This window comes from Pavona decussata, unplaced genomic scaffold, assembly GCF_977016875.1.
Source record: "Pavona decussata unplaced genomic scaffold, jaPavDecu1.1 SCAFFOLD_21, whole genome shotgun sequence".
Classification (NCBI taxonomy): Eukaryota; Metazoa; Cnidaria; class Anthozoa; order Scleractinia; family Agariciidae; genus Pavona; species Pavona decussata.
Genome location: NW_028145444.1, coordinates 1,148,531 through 1,171,774, shown reverse-complemented (window position 1 = coordinate 1,171,774; position 23,244 = coordinate 1,148,531). Strand labels below are relative to the sequence as shown.

The 23,244-nt window shown below is 38.1% G+C and overlaps 3 protein-coding genes across 3 annotated transcripts in view; 1 reads left to right on the top strand and 2 right to left on the bottom strand.

Moving 5' to 3' along the window:
- LOC146486109 (fibroblast growth factor receptor 1-like) overlaps positions 1–23,244 on the bottom strand; it is a 63,989-nt gene that overhangs the window by 25,498 nt on the left and 15,247 nt on the right. The window contains exons 4-5 of the mRNA XM_085098201.1: positions 22,937–23,236; positions 22,465–22,610 (exon numbers count right to left, since the gene is read on the bottom strand). Coding sequence (XP_084954327.1) covers positions 22,465–22,610; positions 22,937–23,236 — 446 coding nt within the window. The remainder of the gene's footprint in view (positions 1–22,464; positions 22,611–22,936; positions 23,237–23,244) is intronic.
- On the top strand, positions 5,163–7,976 carry LOC146486111 (uncharacterized). Its single transcript, XM_085098398.1, has 3 exons — positions 5,163–5,348; positions 6,292–6,654; positions 7,785–7,976. Exons 1-3 carry the CDS (start codon positions 5,243–5,245, stop codon positions 7,862–7,864), a joined length of 549 nt encoding a protein of 182 aa, XP_084954524.1. The 5' UTR covers positions 5,163–5,242; the 3' UTR covers positions 7,865–7,976.
- On the bottom strand, positions 9,334–20,315 carry LOC146486110 (fibroblast growth factor receptor 4-like). The gene is made up of 11 exons (XM_085096488.1): positions 20,279–20,315; positions 19,655–19,907; positions 18,968–19,119; positions 18,122–18,232; positions 16,802–16,992; positions 16,495–16,617; positions 14,423–14,493; positions 13,767–13,807; positions 13,301–13,400; positions 12,202–12,301; positions 9,334–10,835 (listed from the first exon to the last, which is right to left on the bottom strand). The coding sequence occupies exons 1-11, from the start codon at positions 20,313–20,315 to the stop codon at positions 10,803–10,805; spliced, it is 1,212 nt and encodes a 403-aa protein (XP_084952614.1). The 3' UTR covers positions 9,334–10,802.

Sequence of the window (23,244 nt, the reverse complement as noted above, 5' to 3'; positions counted from 1 at the left end):
CAGTGAATTTTGGTTTCCGAAGTAGTTATTTTCGTTGGGGCTCAAGTTGTTTATGTACTGAAAGTGGAATTTTATTTTCAGGCACGCAATAAGTCTTTGCTGTTAAACAAACTAATTCAGAAAGAGCTGGAGCTCACATTTCTTATATTGTCTCTTCAGTGGATAAATTAACTTCCTGTGTCAATTCAATGCGCGGTGCACTAAATTTTGGTTTCCGAAGTAGTTATTTTCGTTGGGGCCCAAGTTGTTTATGTACTGAAAGTAGAATTTTATTTTCAGGCACGCAGTAAGTCTTTGCTGTTAAACAAACTAATTCAGAAAGAGCTGGAGCTCACATTTCTGATATTGTCTATTCAGAGGATAAATTAACTTCCCATGTCAGTTGTGTAATTTTTACATAAATTACATTTCCTGGATAATTTGTCGCTTAAAAGGGAAAGTTTCATGGAGTTTTTGACCTGTTTACCTACCTGTTTGGTTAAAAATGGTGAAATACGAGCTTCACCACGTAGCTACAAAACAATTTTAGAACAACGAGAGGAAAGAAGAGATCAACTCAATTCTTGAAAAGGACAACTCGTGGTCTAATAATTTATAATTATCTTATATGTTTCTGTTGACAGACAAACATTTTTGGGTTTGAAAATGACATCAAATTCGCTTGATTCTTCCCCTTTAACGTCTTCATTTGAATCTTTAGGTATAGGAAATAAATTATATTTTCAAACATGACTTAAAGCCTCGCCGCTACGGTCTTGAACATTCTCTCAAACGGATATGAATATATTAAACACTGATTGGAACTGAGGGTGAAGTAAATCGGAAGGAAGACTCTCGCAGTTATTTACGCAACTTAGAAAGTTCCGAATAGAAAGCGTGAAAAAAATTCAGACTTGAACGGGATTCGAGCCCGTGACAGTTTGCGATGACGGTGTAGTGCTCTTGTGCAGGCGCTCTTGTGGAGTAGCCTGGGTTTGAGTTCGTCAATATATCCGTGGAGGATGAGTAAATGAATACGTAGGCCATTTCCGAGTTGTTGTGAACCTCACTATGAAAGCGAGGCTAAGTGCAAAACTTTTCATATGAAAATTAGTTTTGTTTGCATGTGAATGGAAACTACTTTTCATAACAAAAACTTTGCACTTAGCCTCGCTTTCATAATAAGGTTCAAAGCAACTCGGAAATGGTCTATTCGAATATGAATGTATATTAAAACACAGGCAGTCCAAGCTCGCGTCACTAGAGAGCGTGTAATAATGTATTACTGGTGGGACGATGACCTTTGAGTGCAAGCGGTATTGGGCTACAGGCGGCTGTTGAGACTTTAATGGGAATTATGGGAATTAAAATATTGTCGATTCCGAACGTTAAATAAAGCTTCATTTTAACTTTCATTCAATAAAATGAACTGAAAACTAACTCACCTCTGGTGTATTCTTACACGTTGAGGGGAGGGGGGGGGGGGGGTATTTCATCGTTTTGGGCATTTTTTGAAATCATTGTTATTCCATTCATAAGACAATTAGCAGCTACCACAAATTAAAGACACTTAATTACAATATGCCTGAAAAAATGGAAACCGAAAAATGACCCGCATACAAAGTCCCGACAAAAGTTACAACTCCGATCCGTTGTAGTTTCCTCCCAGAATACAACGCTATCTATCACACATCAATACATTCATTTTTAACTCGTGAATGTGCACATGCACAATGAACGAGTTTTCGTGATTTGGACTGAATTGTACTCGCTCGCTCGCTCGATCAGCTGTAAACTTTATATTAATTTAATCGGAATTTAACCAAAATCATTAAGTTACGTAAAGTGCATGAATTCACCATCAGCCGCCATTACGGGACAAAAAACAAGGACGTAAAATCGACTCAACGAATAAGTTTAGTTCTTAAAAGAAAACACTAGTAGGTGTGTTGTCTGCTAACTCCTTCCATTGACCGAAACTACAGTGAAACTAAGGGACAACTTCCTATTTTGTTGACTGAAAGAGCCGCGTCGAAAGCCGCTCAAGGTCAAGAATGTCGTCCAAGGCAACACAAATTTCGCGCAAAATGGAAGAATAAAATGTGAAGGAGGAACGTCTGACGGTGTGTCAGCCGTGTGTGTCAGTCCAGTTCAGGTTTCGCTGGTTTAGGGTACAGTAGCCCGGCGATGTTCTCTTTGAAACCTGAAAACTTCGCGTTAGCTACTTGTCTTCTCATGCTGCTTTGCTTTCTTTTGTTTCGCGTTACGTTAAGTTCTGATTTATAATTTAGAAATATTGTTCTATTTTCTCTCGACTTCTCTACAATTAAATTTTCCTAAAATGTAATACACTGTATGAATAGAACACCGTTTTTTCTTATTTCCGTGGTCGTTTGTTCTCAACTCGCAATAACTCGAACCTTTTTTAATTTCCCATGAAGATTCGAGTCATCGGGAGTCGACTGTAGGATAATTAATCTCATATTCAGAAGTTGTGGACCACGTCGTCCTGTGGCGTAGGGCGTTGACTAAAATATTTTTTTTCTTTTTCTTTTTTTCTTTTTTTTTTTTGGCTTTTAAAAAAGCCAACCATTCCAAAGGCTCCAAACAATATTCAAAATTAAAACTTTCTTTAAAAATACAAAATTATTCAAGGAGCTCAATCTTGCTGAGGGCAACGGCTAAAAATCTACTTGAAGTGGCCTATAGGATGCGGAATAAAATGCCAGTGAGGTCCCTTAAGCCTTTGTAGCTTATATTTTGAATCCTGGGCCAACCAAACACAAAGCAAACAATGTTTTATACCTTGCCAGCGTTTACTCCTGCATTCACGAGTTGGCTCACAGGAGCCTTTGATTGTACAGCGTCTCGGTAACTTGGCACATTGCCAGCGGCGAGTAATCACCACTACTACCAATGTGGCCATTGAATGCCATTCCAGCAACTATGAGTTAACAACAAATTGCTCCTGTCATGAGTTACTACAAAAAACACAACTTTAACATTGAAACTAGTGATAGGAAATTGAATTTATTAAGTCGGACAACGTCAATCAGCAAGTGTAAGCTGTTCTAACTCCAAAACACGGCAAAGGTTGTTTAACGAGAAATGCATAATAACATATTTAAAATGAGTTAGCCGGCTACGTAAACTGTTCGAGTGGCAGGGTATTCTGCAGTTTAAGCCAAAGCAGCGGTTTTTCATTCGACAATGTTTTTTTTTTCTTTAACTGTTCACTGCTGTTTTATGGCTATTCTAAAAACCTCTGCAGACACAAATGCGGGAGAAAGGCGCAGCTTGACTCATTGCATACATTGCATAAAAAAACTAAATCGTTTAAAGAATTAGAAATACATATTAATTAGTTAATAGCCGGCTACGTAGAATGTTGTTCAAGTGGCAGGATATTCTGCAATTTAAGCCAAAGCGGTTTTTCATTCGACAGTGTTTATTTCTTTCACTATTCACTGCGGGACAAAGCCGCAGCTTGACTCATTGTATAAAAAATCAACATCGTTTATATACAATCTATAAAAATAATTAATATTTAAGCACTCTCACTTTTGAAGACCATTTTTTGTAAGCTTTTTATGTAATCCTGTATCTCTTCCGTTAAACTCTTCCATCTCGTCCAAACACGTGTTTATAGCTGTTAGCGACTTCGGCGCCCCCCCAAAAAACGCGATTTGAAACCTGACACTTCCGGTTCAATTTTCCCCACCCCACCCAGGCAAGGTCAAATTCCCTACCCCCGGGAAGGCCTTACCCGTCAAATTCCCCACTCCTGGGCACAGAAAATAGTCAAATGCCCGGGGTTTGCCCGGGGGGGGGGGGGGGGATGTTGAAGTTTCGATTTGATCGGTGCATAAGTCATTCTCCTAATTTTTTTTGTTTGTTCAAAATTGAGGTTTTATGACTTCAAAAATAAGAGACAGATTCAAGATGATGCCAAACTTATTTTTAAAAGTTTTCCCTCCCTGTCATGTTTCATTTTTTTTTCTTTTTGATCCTGCCTGGAAACTTTTTCCTCGCTTAGCGAGGTTAATAAATTTGTCGGGCCGAGGGCCAGCGCTCGGGAGCTAAGCCGCGCGAATTCGAGCGGAAAATATATTTCTATATATACTAAAACAAATGAAAAACGAAAGTCTTTCGCAACAGTGCGCAAACAAAGTATGAATGACGTCAGACAAAGGAAAGGTTGCTTGGCAGCAACAGATTGGGAGACATGCTGTTGTCAGACGAAGTTTGTTGGAAAAAAATTTGCAAAGATCGGGAAAGTTTTCCGTTCTCTGGATGGAAATATCCCTTGCTTTCTTCCAGAAACCTTTTTTGTGAAAGATTGCATTGAAGAAATTACACGTTTTGTGTCCGCTGTAAAATAATTTTCCATGGGAAATAAAGTCATCGAACACGACAGCACTGCACGCCCGTTGTACATTTCGTCGTGTCAGAAATAGATTTCAACCGCAAACGAGCCTGTGGAACTACGAAAAGACCATGCTCATCAAAAAAGTTGCTTTGTTTAGAAAACTTTTAATCTCCTCATTTGATGTTTCAATACGAGTAAACAGAACTTTCCAGCCAGCCCTAGCTACGCGAGGTTTTGCGAGTCACGTATTTCTAGTTAGTTTTGTACGAAAATATAAGTTAAACTTCAAATAGTTTCAGTTTCTTTGATTATGCACAGGGTATTTTGGGAGGAGTGCTGGAATGTGTAAATATACTGAAAAATATATATGATTTCAGTTTTCTATAGATTTTCAGGTTGAGGTCAAGATATAACTTTTATACAAAGGAAAATTTCGCTTAATTTTGAACATATGTGCAATAAATAAAGTTTTCTTTATTTATGCCGATAAAATAGATGATTTTAAGTTGACTAAAGGTGTGCACCTGTTTAGTATGCAACTCTCTCCTAAAGAATAGAGGAAAAATGAACACAATAGAGAGACAGTATCCTGATTCAAAGAAAACCCAATCTCTGAATATATATTGGTTTGAAAATTGCAGTTAGAGAATATACCTACACCATTTTACATTGAAGAATTCCGTAATTTCAGTTTTAATGTTATTTGTGACGTTATCAGATTACTCATATTTTATGAAAAAAGAAACATCAGTGCATAATCACGTAATTTTCAAATTAATGATTGACAGCGTCGCTTGATATAATCACTTTCTCAGCTAACTTCTCTCAGTATCTCTCATCTTTTTGAAGATCAAGGAATTAAAGTGCTGCAAATTTGGATTTTTTTTAAGTAAAATGAACTCCTCTTCGAAGACTTACTTTGCAACTGTTATGCTTGTTGTGATTTTCTCCTCTGCAATTGTCAGCTGGTGCCAGATATGTGGAAAAACATCTGATGGAGGTAAAGGAGTTTCTTTTTTCTTATATGTAAACCCCCTTTCCCTTTTTTGTTACAACATTTAATGTTCCTTTTAAGTTAAAACTGAGGTCGAATCATAATTCTCGTCTAGTAAAATTGGTATTTATTTTCACGCCCCGAACCAGTGTTAAAATGTTAAAATCCAACCTTACTTCAAAGTGGTACCGGTTTGCATCGTGTCAGGATTGCTTGAACAGGATATGTCGTCGGATGATCAGCCCTTCAAAGGCTGTTGATAAACCTTGCGATGTTCATTATTCTAACCATGTCAGTCCGACAAATGGTAACTGAATGCGAGAATCATGCTACCGCATTCAGTTTTTATCCGTGATTTTTTTTTTGTAATGGAGCACCAACGACTTAAGTACGACATAGAGCAAACTTCAAACTTCAGTGTACAGCGAGTCTCATTGGCAACCCTGACATGTAACATAAAAACATTTGGCACTATATCCTTAGGTGGTCCAATATGTATGAACACGAAAATTTATTATTGAAATCAAGTGTAGGCCTGTAAAACAATTTCCTTCAAACTGTAATAAAATGTGGTTTCAACCTTAAAACTTGACATGAAAGTGTTTGAAGTTTTATTCCCTGTCTCTTTTCTTTTGTAATACAATATTTTGTCGCAGTAATTGATGTAGCAAGTTAAAAGAACACAGTTTAATTTCTCCCAACAAACCAGTGCTGTTTGTTAACGTAAGAAAAAGAACTAAATAAGCGCTTTATCAGGTGCGAGGAAAAAGGAGTGCGGAGATGAGCATGCTAGCTATGAAATACTTCACCGTTCGTATAGTGTGAAGTTTACAAAGAGTATATGAAATTATTGACGAGAAGAAGTTATATTATTTAGGAAAATTCAGTTCAAAACATACATTACGAATAAATATACCCCTCTTAACAGTTTCTTTGCAATTGGGCTTAGTTTCGCCAGCAGTGGAACTGTATGCCACCCAGCTTGATCACCAGTCCCATTCTAAAGGTCCAAAGCGTTTTGAAAGCCCTGTTGTGGTTAGACAAGGCTCAAGTATTACTCTGAATTGTACTGCAAGGGAACCAGAACACAGATACCCAGCGTGGTATTATAAAACCTACCTGCAGCCATATCGGATCAACTGGTTTGTCAACTCTTCAGTATTGAAAGTGCCCAATTGCGACAAAAAGTCTCGCAAGGTTAAAACATGCTTGCTGTCGTTGGTCAAAATACGTCCACGTGACCACGGGAAGTACTTCTGCCAGGCAGCTAACGAAATAGGATGCACTTTAAAGGAGCTGGATCTGGTGGTTGGTAAGTAGCTCAATTTGATTTCAGTAAATAACCGACCACGGACGACCCCTCGTGATCAAACAGGCTTTTGTCCGATGTTCAGATTACGGAAACTAACTACAAAAGACAGAATCAACATCCCTGATATCGACATGCATAACGCAACAAAACAACAACATCCCCCTGAAATGTTAAACACAGAAAAATTTTTTCTACTTAACAATTAGATTATGAGCTCGAGATTTCTATCGCGTACTATCACACACAGAAATCGAGAGCGAATAATCTAATTGTTTTACTATAAATCTACTAGTCGTTCAAAACTTAACAACAAGACAGGTTCATGATTTTATTGAATAATGATATAAATAGGTCGCATTGCATTGGCTTCTGTGTGCGAGCCTTTGCATTTCATTCAAGATTTTATATTGAACGGCCGTCATTCGCTTGAAACTGAAACAAGGAGCCCACTTTCTTTTTTTGGAAAATGACAATCAAAGATATACTGACGTAAGGGTGCCCTTTAAAAGCCAAGTTTTTAAAAGGTTTTCAAAATTATAAAATTGCCGACTTTTAAAAGTGTCAAATAAAGAAAAAAAACCACGAGTTAACCCTGTAGCGCGAGCACAACCAATGTCGTATCTCTGATCTCTTGGAAATTACGAAGGTCGTTCACACGTCATTGAAACCACTAAAAGGTCGCAGGAATGTGCTGATGTGACGCTAAGTGGTTGTCATGACAACCACAAGATTGAAAGAAGCAGGTGAATAGTTCGTGTTTGGAACTTTGTGACTGCATCGTACAAATTGTTCGTCAGTTTAGCAAAATCGTTCAGAAGAGTCTGAATATCAGTTTAACAATCATAGTAGTCGGCCAGGTATAAGTCTTCAATGAGTGAAGTCATAAAATTAAATTGTCGCCGACTTCAGTACCCTAAAAACACAGAATCAGAAGATTACTGAAAGAAATTTTGACACGAAAATTTGATTTCGAGGATCTCGAAAAAGCCTTCTCTAAGGCGGCCGTAGTTCTCTGAGCTCTTTTTCTTGTAATGCAACTGAATCCTAAACCCTTTGGTACATGATTTGCCTATTATGATAACTCTTCTTTTTTGTGTCCTTTAACTTTTTTTTGTTCCCTTTTTTATCAGATGAAGGATTGAAAAACAACGACGTTGTGATTCCTATTCGTCGCCACGAAAATGCCATTCCTGAGACAGAAGACCAATAGGACTTGCTAACATCTCCTGCTTTGATTTACTTATCAAATATAATCAGTTGATACATGTTCTGTGATTGATAATGTGCGTAATAAAAAAAACTAATTCATATCGAGAAAACAATTTTTTTTTCATTTCCAGTCGCTGTATTTTTCTAATAGTTAAAAGCTTTCTCTGTTTCTTTGCTCCGTGATACTCTTGTTGAGTATGAGTGGATAACAAATTAGGCACGCTGGGTCGCCAGTGTTCTTAAATGCGAAATGATCATTGAAAACCCCCGAGTTAAAATGTAAAGTAACTTATTAGTTTTCAAATGATTCAAAACTAATCAAGTCCTATATATTTTTTGAAGGTGTCTTTGAAGTAAAAAATAAGTTTATCTTATTTAATAGAAAGGCCGTTTGCAATGAGGATGTTGTGTTTAGTATTCATCCTTTCTTGGTTTAGTTTTTCGTTGTCTTTTCTCGTCCCTGAGATATTAAAGTTTTTAAAAATTAGAAGAGTTTTTTTTTAAACTTTAATATCTCAGGGACGAGAAAAGACATCGAAAAACTAAACGAAGAGAGGATGAATACTAAACATAACATCCTCATTGCGAAAGGTCTTTCTATTAAATAAGATTAACTTATCTCATGGACGAGAAAAGACATCGAAAATACTAAACACAACATCCTCATTGCGAAAGGCCTTTCTATTAAATAAGATAAACTTATGGAAAAGGCCTTTCGCAATGAGGATGTTGTGTTTAGTATTTATCCTCCCTTAGTTTAGTTTTGCGATGTCTTTTCTCGTCCCTGAGATATAAAAGTTTTTGAAAATTAGAAGTTAGTTAGAAATTAGAAAATAATTACGTCATAAGTGGTTACAGATGAAATTGGAATGCCATTCCCGTTTGAGAGAGAGTATAAGTAATCGCTAGACACTAGATTTGGCGTGTTTTAGTTGTCTGTCTTTGATAACCGGCAGTTGCTGCACGTTCCGGCGACAGCTCAGCTAATTATGGGCCTTGGATTCAATGGATACATGATATAAATTAAAAAAGAGGATAATTTTCCAACCATGAAGCAAAATAATGAAGTTATGAAGTCAGGAAAAAACAGCTTAACACTTTCTTTTATAACAATCAAGTGTTCACGACGCCGTATCTATCAACAAGGTAAAGCTAGGCGCATGAAGCAGTCACATGACTGAGCTTTCGAGCCGTCAGTCATCTTGCTTTCGCCACATCATATTTAAAGCTGTTCAACTGCTCACTAATTTGGCTTGGCAATATATTGAGCATGGTTTTAGGGTTTAAGTTTAGGCTTAGGTTCAGTTAAAGGGTTACTAGTGTGGCGGAGCGCTGATAGTAGGAGGTCAAATGGATTATGAATACATAGAAGTCGACAGGAGAGCAATAATTAAGTGAAGGTTAGTTTCATTTGTAGATTGGGTAATGACACATCGTTGCTCGCGCAGGCGTTGTCCTACATTAAGTGGCTACAAGATGAAAACTTTTATTTATCTTTTATTGTAGTTACATCACTCAAATTTACATATTTTCTGAATACTGCAGGAGTTATCGTATCTACCCACTTAAATACAATAATACTGAAGCCGTTCTCGAACAGATTGAGCTACTTACTTCCATCAAATTGGCCTTTTGTTTTATACAGTGCTGAAATCATATCAAAACGTACGACTGTCGCATAGTCTAGCTTATACTCAGTCTAAGCCATCCACACAACATCAACACATCTTCTTCAGTTATTAATTGGAAGAAAAATTAAAACACATCTTTAATTTCTAAATTCGTTTCTAGTCCATAATCCTGCAAGTCATGTCATATTTTTTCTCTCTGTTTTTTGCTAAGAATTTTTCTTTGCTATCATATAGTCTGAGTCAGTCATGCAGGGCTTTCAAGGTGGGAGGGTAAGGATGAAGAGCAGGGTGAAGAAAGAAAAGAGAAGCCTCGCTAATAGAAGTGCTTTGATTTGTGCCTTCTATCTCCTCGTAACATGAAATGATCGAGCGTTGGAAAAGTTAAAAACGCTTGACAATTGCTGACGTTTAAACGAACGGCCGCTTAGGGCAAAACTCTGCAAATTATCGAATAAATGAAGTGCTGTCTACAGTCCTGGAGAAACCATTTGTAGTCTGTCATTGTTGTTAGGGATAGTAAGGCGAGCTTAACATCCGAGAAAGCTTTTCGCGCATGGTCACGTGCTCACGTTAACCCGTCCTCTCAGAACGGACATCAATTTTTAAAAACTCCGATTGAATTTGACCAAAAACACAATTGATAAAAAGCACACTGGGCCGCATCTGACGTAGAAACGGACAACTAAAGAACTTTACTGATGAACTGCGCGCTCCGTTTCAAGCTAAGGATTGGGTTCTTTTATAATACCAAAACTATGAGCAAATCTTTGTGTAAATGATGCCGTAAGGCCCTCCTTTTTGTCGTAAAGCCCTAGGAATATTATGCGAAAGTGCCTTAGAAGACTCACCGCAAGAATAAAACATGTCTATAAAGAAGCCAGTTTGCAAAGCTCGTTAAAGCTAGCCCAGCCAAATTAGCCAAATTAGGCATCCGCGGCGCAGTTCACAGTCTCGTCGGTTAACAATCTTGCTGAATCCCCGAGAAATGATCTTGGGAGACCCTTCTGGAGAAGAAGTGTTCTTAAAAATTAGCTTTCATCTATGCAAGATCGCTAGACCAACAGTAACACATCGATATGAAATGATTTGAATTGTCATGTCTGCATCGAAATTTAGAGACCAGCTGCGGGCTTTTTATAATCGACGCTGAAACGTCAGGCCTCCTGTGCTTCATCCAGTCAGCCGAACATCTAGAATTTGGTTGTTCGATGCTAGCCGATGAATGCCCTTCTATCAGGCCTTCCTACCTCTCTTCACCTGTTCTCCCCTCCCCTCCCATCTCCCCTAGGAACGGCTTATATCGAGGCTTCAGTCCTCATCGTTTATGTTGGCATAAGGTCTCTGAAACAAATGGAACGATAAAAATCAATAAACTAACCAAACATTCAAGAAAGTTAATAAGCCGCCGAGGGATCACTTTTCTTTTGAGGTAAACAAGTCATCAGTCTTTGACTCGGTTAGTTGGGTAGTCTTTCAAGGTAATTCAATTGAAAACGCAGTCATGAGTTTGCAACCAAGATTTTCCGACGATTGAGTGAGTATTCCGGGTAAACGTGTGTATGAAATTGTTTGAACTTTAGCGCGATTCCATCCCGAATGCTTTAGAACTTTACACTTCTTCCTTGAATGCTTTCAAACTTGCATTAAAGATATATATTGTCCTGGACCCGGTTGTTCGAAAGCCGATTAACGTTAATCCACGATTAAAAGTTAATCGCTCGTTAAAAAAGCTTTAAAGGCTAATTTGAAGCTGATAGTAAAAGAAAGTCTACGTCAAAACTGAGGGACTAAAATATTTTGGAAAAATCTTTACCTTATTTTACTTTATTTTAAATCAAAGTTCACGTTAACCCAGGATTAAGTTAATCGGTGTTTGAATAAGTGGGCCCTGAGTTTTAAAGTTCTTATACACATGCATCATTCTGAATAAGTTTTCCCCTTGTTTTATTGTTGGTGGAGGATTTGAATTTCAATTAGCACACCTCTTATTAGAAGACGACAGTATTTAATTCAAATTGCTGGCTACGAATGAAGAAATGGAATAGCCCGGCTTTATTCCTTTCCGGCTGTCTATTGCAGATCGACCAAGATGAATCAAGCAATTTTATTTGTTTGATTATAAGTCATGGCAAATTTTTTCGACTTTTTACTCATAGATTTTATTTTCACTATCCTCCATGTCGCGCTTTGCATCTTGACTCACGCTTCTTTCCATAAGCTCCAGTCACCTCGCTGAGAGCCTTATTCTATCCAACTTTACAATTTTAACAAAATGGCGATAGGCCTAACACAACCACCAATGTTGTAATGTTTCAAAGATTTCGACGTGTAATGAAAACCACAATTATATTACAGTGTTTACTACATTCCAGTCCAGTCCAGTCCAGTCCAATCCAGTCCATATATTACAATATGCCCTGACGAAGGGCAAAGACTCAAAATGTCAGTTCTCGAATCTCTTTACGGTGGCCAAATTAACTTACCAAAAACAATCAGTTGGATAGTCAAACATTTAGCTGAGTGGTTTATCAGTCAGTCAGTAATTCAGCCAGTCAGAGTAGCGCGTCAGTCAATCGGATGGTCAGCTAGATAGCCATTTGGTTGGTTGAGAAGCATAGTTAATGCATTAACTGAAACCAGTCTGTGAGAAACGGTGCATGAAAACAAACAAACAATCAAACAAACAAGAAGAACATTTGATACACACCTTGTATTCTCTTAAGTACGAATTTAACTGTTTAGTTATGGCAGCAAAGTTTGGCCTCATCAATGGATTTTCTATCCAACAGGAAGACATTAATCCGTATCTGCAAATGCGGCAAGAAAGTATGTTTAATTTTTTTGGCAACATATTCGCATTAACAAAAAATATTATGTAAAAACAAAAAAAGGAACTGAAAAAAAAAAATCATGTATTCTAGTTATTGTTATTATGTTATTATCCTAGCTATCTTTGTTTGTTAGAGCGGTTTCCAATTGCGTGTCGTAAAACCAAAACCAAAGTAATTACTCTGGCCAATCGCAACAGAAAACAACGCAACACAACGAGTCAATCAGAATTCGAAGCAAATACATGTAACTGGCGCCAAGCGCGGGAAAACGCGTGCGGCCAAAACACGATTGGTTTTGGTTTGAATTCCCATTGGTTGAGAAAGTGGCCCGAGTTTTGTTAACCAATCACAGAGCGTAGCAATGCAAAATCAAAGCAAACACGAAATTACTTTCCACACTCAATTGAAAACCGCTCTAGTACTTATTCACTGGTATTTAATTACTGTTACTGTTTATTATTTGTAACTAGTTATTAGATTCATTGTACCTTAAGCAAAGTTTTGATATGTCCCTCTGCAAAATCTGGAACGGTCGGCAAACAGTGAAATCCCTGATCATCTCGGATTATTCCGAAATACGAAAACTAGAATTTTTAATTGGGCTCAATTTAAACTTTAGTGTAACATAGGCGATGCGTGACTAAACAAAGGATTGATTAATTGATCGGTAAATTGATTGAACGATGGATTGATTAATTGATTCCGTTTTTCCCAGTTTCTCGTGATCCCATGGAGATTCTCAGCTTCTTCGTGCTTCTAACGAGTGAAGACTTAATGCAATTGTGTGTGCCCGGTTTTCTCCCTTTGCTTCTGTACTGGTTCTCGTCAATTTTTTGCTTTTAAAATTCCCACTTGTCTCAACTCGAGTAACATTGAAATTAAACGGTCTTTCCATATCTGGACTTCCTACGTGGATTCGAAAATGTAAAAAGGCGATCTTGACGGGGACAATTGCATGGGAGTTATTAAACTTACAGCTCGTCTGAGCAATGTTCAGGACGGGCCATCCGGAAACCCAAAGACAGACAGGCGATAAGGTCTGGTGGAGTTCTTATGGTAGGGTATGGCTTCTCTCCTAAAACGGAAATAAGACACGTGATGTTAGAGCGGTTTTCTATTGAGTGTCAAAAGTAATTTTGCGTTTGCTTTGTTTTCGCATTACTATGCTCTGTGATTGGTTAACAAAACTCGCGCCACTTTCTCAACCAATGGGAATCCAAACCAAAACCAATCGTGTTTTCGCCTCACGCGTTTTCCCGCGCTTGACGTCGGTTACATGTATTTGCTTCGAATTCTGATTGGTTGGTTGTGTTGTTTACATCTGTTGCGATTAGCCAGAGTAATTACACTGGTTTTGATTTTACAACACTCAATTGGAAACCGCTCTATGAATGTGTTATTGATTACTGTTGATGACAAACAAATTGTCATAATCACTTACCGTATGTGGCGATTTCCCATAAAACAATACCAAAAGACCACCTACAAACCAAAGCGAAATTATATATACCAAACTGAATAAACGAAAGCAACAAATAAAAATTGCACCAAGGAACCTCCCCTTATAGACACCAGCTTACGGACACATCCTTATTACGGTGAGCAGACATTGTAGAAATGTCACCAGTCTTTGTGTAAGTAAATATATGCATTTTGAACATCACCCTTCTACAATCAGTTATTCCTGCCCCTTTTGGTGTCAATGTTAAAGCGATGCGACTGTAACAACATTAGGTATATAAGAAATGCATTGGCAATTTTCTCCTTGATGATCGAGACACAATAAAATACATTCGTCCCAGGTTAGTTTGGATATTTTATTCAGTAAAGCATAGTAAGTCAATATAGGGTCAATATTGCATGAGGATCATCCTGACATAGTACCATCTCTATTACATTGAGCCTTTCGCGACTTAGACATGTTACAGGCCGCGCTTATTTTGATCAAACTGAGTACAAACATCAGTTTGGATAGTGTATTATTGACAAACATGTTGTTAGACTTTCAACTCGGCTCCAAAGGTACAAACTTGGCATAGTTGTGACCCATGGGATGTAAGTAATACTGATCGATGATCGCATGACAATGGTACTTACACATCGCTCTGAGAGGTATACACTTGATCTTTCAAAGATTCTAAGGACAACCATCTCCAGGGGACTTTACCCTATTGAAGAGAAAACGTGATCAGTACACCTAAAAAGTCGGACAATTCTCGTATAAACATCATCAGAGAACTACAGTCGAACTTAAGCTGCCACCCTCGGGGAATGGTTAAGTGGCCGCTTAATACACGTTGAACAGAATAAACATCAAACACAATAGAAACGCCATTTCATTTCACATTTGGTACGTTCTCAAAAAACTGCAACGATAAAATGGAATTACAAAGGACCTGATTGCATAAAAATGGACTAATAAAACATTAAGTCAAGATCCTATAGTCAGTATTGTAGGTCGTTAGAAATTCAGTTACCTGGCAGGCTATTCGTTGCTACTCAGATGTGAGTGGTTTCGTCTTAGAAAGTGACCATATGAAACAGGTCAAGACAATAGAAACAGCTTGTTGGGACTTAGTAAAGGGTGACCGCAACAATTTTAGTACGTATAGAGGTGATCACTCGAAAGAGTTCAAAAACTCATAACAATTCATAAGCCCATTGACCTATCAAATGGTCGATAAAACATCACGTGCAGTGGTTTTGAAACCCGATAAAACCTCCTTCCTTATTAGTATGCAGTGTTTAATGATTTTCTCGTATGCTAATTTCCAACGTTCACAAAAGCATCATTGTTATGAACTCTCTTGACACACGCTTTTCCAGGAATGTTTTTGAAGCCGTTCAAAAAACTCGCAGCACGTGTTTTATCTGGTCAAAACCGTAAATCCTGATAAAACACTGCGGTTCGTGTTTTAAACATTACGTACAAATTATAGGAATTAAGGGTAGCAATTTTTCGGGACTTTGACAAGTGACCGCTCAAAGACGGTGACTGCTTAAAACGGCGCTGCTAAATAGAGGTTCGCCTGTTTACATCTAGCATTTAGGCTATGTTAACACGGGACTGGTTCCAAATGGTTCTGATCTAAAAATCGTGACGGATAGACCTTTTGTTCATACGGGACCGTCTCACCGTACCGTCAATCCGTTCCCGATCAGGTCCGATAACTGGACCTCCAAAATAGCAGGTCCAGTTTTGGAACCGTTTTGGTCCCAAATGGATCTGCCACCGGGTAAAAACCTGGACCAGTTCCTTTTGGCACTAGCAGGGCAATTAATTAAGCTTGGGTACTAGTTGAATTTATCGTACTTCGGTCTAGAAGAACACGAGGAGCTAGGCATATAGTCGTTGTTTTGGTCGGCATACTTCTTGGTTTAAATGCCTTAAGGCAGCTGACCGTCCTCCAAATGGCTGTTAATACAATTATCCATCGGAAATCTCGGAAGGATATCTTTCGAGAAACCTTTCGATAATGTCTTCATATTTCCTTTTAACAGTTTAATTTCCAAACTTTTCCGTTTGAAGCCTAGTAGGCTTTGTAATCTATAAGGGATAATTCATCGTCCGTCCAGCTGAAGGCTTTACTTCCTTAGTGTCGATTTAGCCTTCTTCGGCGTCATTTCGAAAGCTTCAACGTGCATTCTGCACATGCTTAACTACTAGAAACAGCTTCTTCTTCTTACTTCGATTCAGTACCGAACCATAATAGACCGGTCCCGTGTGGCCTGACGTTGATAAGCGGAACGGTGATGTGTGAACAGAAATGGTGCGTTCCAGGATAGGGTCGGATCCATTTGGGACCGGTTCCGTGTGAACATAGCCTTAGTTAAATATTTTAAATTATTACAAATTGTAGCATCAAAGTGTTTAAAATTTGTGTATAGCTTTGTTCAGTTTCAATTGTCTGTTATCTAATAATATGTACACTCATCTGTAAGTCAGACATTGCGACGTTATTATTATTATTTACTCTAAACTTATGTACTTGTAATCCTAGTCTATTATTCATTGTAACTTTCTATGTTTGTATGTCGTGGTGAATAAATAAATAAATAAATAAATAAACGTATACGATGGAACTCTGTAGTACTATAAAAAGGAAACACTGTATCCTCAACTTAAAAAAAAAATTGTATGAATCTATATATGGTTCATCCCTACTTACACTGGACGTTTTCGTGTAAACTCCATCAACTGCAATGTCTCGAGCCATGCCAAAGTCTCCAACTTTAGCCACAATGTTCTCATCAATGAATATATTTCTGGCTGCAAGGTCGCGATGAATGCACTGAAGAGAAACGGATACTGATTTTTACGGTTGGTACGCGGGAAAATGCTTTGATTTCAGGCCAAACATTTTGGCAGTTATAATAGGTGAGATTAGATAAGTAATAATTGTAGGTGAGATGGAAGCCTAGAAAATGTTCTCGCCAAGCAGAAGCGAGTAAACACATCAATGCAACATATCCTACCTTTCTCTGCTCTAAATGACACATTCCTGAAGCGATTTGCAATGCTATTATTAGCAACTGGCGGTCGTTGAGGCCAAAATGTACATTTTCATAATTCTTCCCCTCTCCATTGATAAATTCGACCCTCTTGGACCTCAGAAAGTTCTTTAGGCTGCCACCAGAGATCAGTTCAGTAACTACAAGAATCTTGTCTGAAAAGCATATGATACATAAGTCATGTGTAAGGACAGGCCGGACAGCCGGAGGTTCAACTCCTCACTCACTGATACCAACTTGTACGAACTGGAAGCCCGGAAGCGGCATGTAATTCATGGTAAGGTTACTAAGGTACGGGTGACTATATGGAGATTTAGGGTTAAGGTTAGGCTAGGGTTAGGGTTATGTGGGTGACTATATGGTACCTTAATATGAATTTCAGATTCATAGACCTAAAAAATGTATCTTTTTTTGTTCATTTCAGAAAACAATGGTAAACCAAAGGCACAAGACTTCCCTTATTGATAGCAATCAGGTAGATATATAAGCTAAGTAAAACAGGACTTTCTGCTAGGTTTCTAGTGCTTGATCTTATAACTTTCGGTTCAGGTCTATTTTTGCGAAACTTTATAATGCATTATCAGTGAATATAGTTGTAGTGAGTAAACTGAGATCACTTGTTACCTGGAGATTACTACTGGGTCCATTTTCTTAAAAAAGGTTTAAAGTAGGTAGTTATGTCTCTACTGAGTCGCACTTTGATCAATTACAGGGGAAGTACTGTATGTATTACAAAACAAACAACGTTAAGACTGTCGACTTGTCGAAAAATGTTTGACAACAATTTGATATAATAATGACTACTCACTTGACTTTGCGTTTCCATAGCAACAAGATTTTGATAGCCCAATCTTTTGGAAATAGGCCAATTTACAGTTGTGTGCTAGTTGACCTGGTCTTGGATTCTAAGCGAGGCTGGGGGTGACCTTGTTTTGATACAAACCTCACTGCTCTTCAGGCTGTTCTTATGTAACTATTTGCATTTACATATGAAAAGCAGTGAGGTTTGTATCAAAACAAGGTCAACCCCAGCCTCGCTTCCAATTCAAGACCAGGTCACTAAGCACACAACTGTAAAATGGCCTATTTGCATTTTGTTATCTTATGAGAAATGTCACGTTTGCTCTTGTAATTTCAACATTTTTACACCATTTTGATACTTATTAATAGCCAACCTCCAAGTCTCAGTGTGGAAATTGCCAACACCCTTTCAAGCTCAAAAATAGGAGTTTTGATTAATTTTTAACTGTGGACGAAGATAAATGTTGTTTGGTTAAAACTTACCATTCTTTGTGCAAGCCCCGACTAAATGGACTATGTTCGGATGCCGCCCGGCTTGTCTTAACATCTTTATCTCACTCAGAAGTTCGGAGTTGTCAGTCTCACTTAAGGAATCTATACACAAGAGGCCACAAAGTCCACTCAATGTTAATCTAGTACGACTAAATCTATTTAAGAATAGTTAAACGTGCTGCCAGAAGCTCACCGATACATGCAGTCGAAAATCAATCAATCAATCAATCAATCAATCAATCAATCAATCAATCAATCAATCAATCAATCAATCAATCAATCAATCAATCAATCAATCAATCAATCAATCAATCAGACTATCTATCCTTCAGATGCAATGTAAATTACGAAAAGCCGCAGATGAGTTTTACCAGTGAACATGAGACATCAGACCACAAGTAAACAAGTTGAGTTCAGATTCAGTAACTTATCGAGGACATAATTGGGCTCTGCAAACGCTGTTGGTCAGCAAAAGCGTGACATTGTTTTGTAATATGGTGTAACTGGGTATCGGTGTTGGGAATCGTGTTTCATTTGCTTCGCATTGTAAACCTGTCACTATTGGTGGACTGCAAAAAAAAAAAACAAAAAAAAAAAACCAACTTATATAGAGATTTTAAAATAAATAAAGTTCCCTGCAAATTGCAATTTTGTTTCGTAAACGTTCTTTGAGTGATGTAGAGATTCACGTGAAAAAACAAAACAAAACAAAACAACAACAACAAAAAAACAACAACAAAAAAACAAAACAACAACAACAACAAAAGGTCGTGGGCATTTTAATACCACACTAAACCACAGAACGAAAAGTGAAATTTCGAGCAACAGTATTCCTACCTTTCAACTCCTTCACCGCTACATCAAAGATTTGTCCATCTTCTCCGCGATAACGTCCTTTGTAAACAACTCCGAACTCCCCCTCTCCAAGAATCTCATCGTGAAGCAGCTCAAGCCTTTCCAGGTCAATCTCCCAGTTTTCACTGGTGTCCCTGTGATAATTTCGGGAAGTATCACCATTAGACATTTATTTGGGAATACTTTGGTGCGAATGCTCAACGTTTGTGGAATTTTATGTTACCGTAACAACCATATATTGATAAGCTTTTCTTTCTGAAATTGAAATATGTTCCTGTATTTTCAATGAGAAAGATTGATTCTCAAATGAAACTTTTTTATTTTAACTGAGCTTGTTGAGTCCTTTCCTGATAAGTAGTAATCACCTCTTGGTCAAATTTTGTGACTTCATGAAGTTTAAGGAAATCAAGAAATCAAAGATCACGGACCCAACGAAACTTTCGTTTAGAAATCATGACACGCCATGATCTCCAGTTGTGGGCCTCAAAGGAAATTTTCTGTTTGTACTATTCACCTTTTAAATTTCAATGTCATAACTTCTAACTCTCGGAGTTTTGACGAGGGTGAAGGGGGTGCCTCCATCTTACTCTTGTTCTTTTAACAAAGCAACACCAAAGACAACAAAAAAGTAAAAGTAGTCTAGATGGGTAAAGAAGAGCATGATGATACCTTTTGTCGTCCAAAACAGTGTCTGAGTCAATGAAAATGCTTGCATTTCCTTCGGCGCTATGATAAGCAGTATCCTTGTTCTGTAGGTCATCAATCCTTGGCGTCTGTCTTTTTGATTGTTGCATACCAGAACAGTCTACTTGTTGTTCTGCGTTTTCTTTCTTTCTAGGTTTTGGTGGTCTTTCAGGAGGCAAATGAACATCATTGTGTGTAGGAGGTAACTCTCTCTTTGGCAGATCAACACGGAATGCACCTGCAGGCAATTGAAACGGACTATTTGAGCTTGGCACTCGAGCGAAATCGAGTCGACAGAGAAGTTGAATCTTTTAGGAGTGACGATAGATGGTAAACTGAACTTTAACCATCATATTAACAACGTGTGTAAAAAAGGAAGCCAAAGGATTGGGGTCCTTATGAGACTGAAAAACCTGATACCAACAGAAGCCAAGCTGCAGCTATATAAAGCTGCTATCGTACCATACCTTACTTATTGCCACCTCACCTGGCACTTCTGCAAGGCAAGCGATAGGAGAAAGCATGAACGCGTTCAAGAAAGAGGACTCAGGGCAGTTTTTAAGGACAAACATTCTAGCTACGAGAAACTACTGGCAAAAGCAGACATACCATCGTTATAAAACAGATGATTGCAGGACATTGCCATCTTCATGTATAAGATTAAGCATGAATTACTGCCACAGAGACTTTGTAATCTTTTCCAATTAGACAGTGGTTCGTATTACTTAAGGAAGCGAGAATTTGTTCAACCTCGATTCTCTTCGGTGACATATGGAAAACACTCACTTCGTTACCTAGGGCCTAAACTGTGGAATGATCTCACTCCTAGAATAAGATATCAACCCTCTCTGAAGCAATTCAAAAGAGTCATAGTCGTAATCAGTACCTTACTGCCCTAGCAGCAAATGTCAGTAACTGTCGAGGCTGCAACCTATGCCGAGAATGACTAGTGTTTACATGATTTTTTGCGATTGATGTATGAAATTTTATTAATATGGTTTACGATGTAAATTTTAATTCATTTTTTAGAATTTTCTAGAATTTAATTAGGTGTCCACTATAACTAGAGGGGACTTCTCCCCTCAGCTACATTTCTTGACACGTTAATAAAGTTATTATTATTATTATTATTATTATTAATTTATTTTCGAACAGTATCAAAGCGTACAGAATGAAGATCTTATTCCATAGCCAAAGCATAAGACTTTTCGAAAAATATCAAATAATAGGAATTTAAAATTTGTGGAAAATAGTTCGGGGAACTTCAAGATTCATTATCTTTTAAGGACACGAGCTTTTCAAAGCTAGACTTTGAAATGCAGGTAGTTTTGGCCCCATCAGATCTACGCAGGTTATATACTTTACAAATAGGCATTCATTATGGTCAGGAACCCATGCCATGGACTCTTAAGCACGCGCTAATTCTCGAGTAAGGCTGGCTGTCTGGTGAACGTAACAAACGACGAACACTTTGTCTTTGTTTACAAATGCATCACTTCACCTGACAACAGTTCTGTTCCAGGACCTATCAGGTGCACGGTGTCGGATCCTCGAGCCAATAAAGGTGAAGCCGGGCTATCGATAGTATCGTAAGGGGTGTTCTGGCATCTCTTCTGAAGAAGGTATGGTAGTAGACTCCGATGACATTACTTCAGCTTCCAATGACCAGCGTTCTTCGGAATCCGTCGAGCGACTGGAGACCATAGCGAATTCTGTGTCACGTGGCTGAAAAGAAAAAGAAGCATTTTACTTTAGAAAAATTATGAACCGCTTAGTTTCTACGCATGTGAGATAAATGTCTACTCGGTTTATGTCGCTTGTTATACCCGTCGAAATGTCGACGATTGATCTTAAATAAGCCTTTTACTTACGACTACACATTGACTAAACGGTTAATGTGTCAAACATTGTAGCAGTCCCGGGTATTGTCAATTACTTCGGAATTTTTTTGTTGTCTATTGGTTCTTCTCAAACTCATTGATAATTCACGAAGAGAAAACAAAGGAAATTACTACCGTAAAGGGGGTTTGGAAATGTGATCTTAATTATCATAACATTTTGTGAACTTTTGCTTCGAATTTCTCCAAGAATTATCAATAGTTTGAGAAGATATATAGTGTTTTGACATGACGTCACGGCGGCCATGTTGGTGTCCCAAAACAAAGAAATGGCGGCCATGTTGGTGTCCCAGACTAAACCTCTGGGAATCGAACTCTATTTTTATGCAAATACTTTCTATTGTTTCAGTAAACCAATATAGCCGATAGTCACGTGAATGAAAACACTCTATATCAAACACTCGAAAGAGGTTTTCCTCCTATTTTGAAACACCTCGAAGTTGGTTAAAAAAAACTCGGCTGCGCCTCGTTTTTCCAACCTACTTGGAAATCGGAGGAAACACTCTTCCTCGTGTTTGATCTATTACTTCAAGAATACCAATAGACAGGTTGTATTATGAGTTAAGCCGCAACATCAATGGAAAACAAAAAAAAACATTTGACGACAGAAAGAACTAAATCAAAGATAAGATGTTATCCACTAGGTGTCGGCTACAGATCAGTTAGTTGGAGTGCTGCTTTCAAGGAAACTAAGATCTTGAAATCGTTGTTCCCTATGTTCCTGATCAGCAGAAAATGACAGGAAAGGAGCCTACTTGTAAAAGAGCAATAATGTATGGTACTATAATGTAACTGGGTATTATAATTCAAAGACGCGTTCTAAGAGTAAATAGGCGACTATTCCTTCGCAACGTTTGGATTCGAAGCTTCTTCATGCATGGCAGACGTGTTGCGTACCTCATTAGAACGTCTTGACCGAAGGTACAAATACAAGGCACTGATTCCGCAAATAGTCAACGCTACGACGATGCAAGAGATGGCAATGCCAACGATATTTTCATTTTGCGACGTTGATTCGTATCTAGATGGCCTTGGAACTGAAACTGAAAGAAAGAAGACACCCCGGGGTTATAATTAATTAACCAATGTGTTTGAAGTTCATATTCCTGTTCAACGGACATGAACTAAGAAAGTAAAGCGATATTTTTTTTTCATACGAAAGCAACCCTACCTTAAGAGCAAGGCATTGTTGTTGTTTTTGTGGTGATGGTATTGGTGGTGTACGTCAAGAATTGTTACTGTTAAAATAATTCTTATTGTTCTCCGTCTTAAATGCATGCCATGTGCGTTATCCATGAGAAACTGTATAATAGACAGTGAATGAATGGTGGATCTACTTTAATTTTCGTGATAATCCGTTGCTTCTCACCTGTATCCTCCTGATACAAGAAAGCGGCCCTTGACGTCTTCCTTCCAGCACTGTTCGTCGCGACACAGCGATAACTGTCAAAGTCCTCTCTGGTTACTCTTTTTATAACAAGTTGGCTCTGACCCTTTTTTATATCTGTTATAGGCTGCACCGTCGCCTTGGTTTGTGAAATATCTGAGTTATTTCCGTTTATCCAGGTAATATTTGGCTTGGGATGGCCACTCACTCTGCATGTGAATGTCACGTTTGCACCAATGCTCGCATTTTGAATCTCTGGAACAATTCTTGGTCTTTGAATGTCTAAGCAG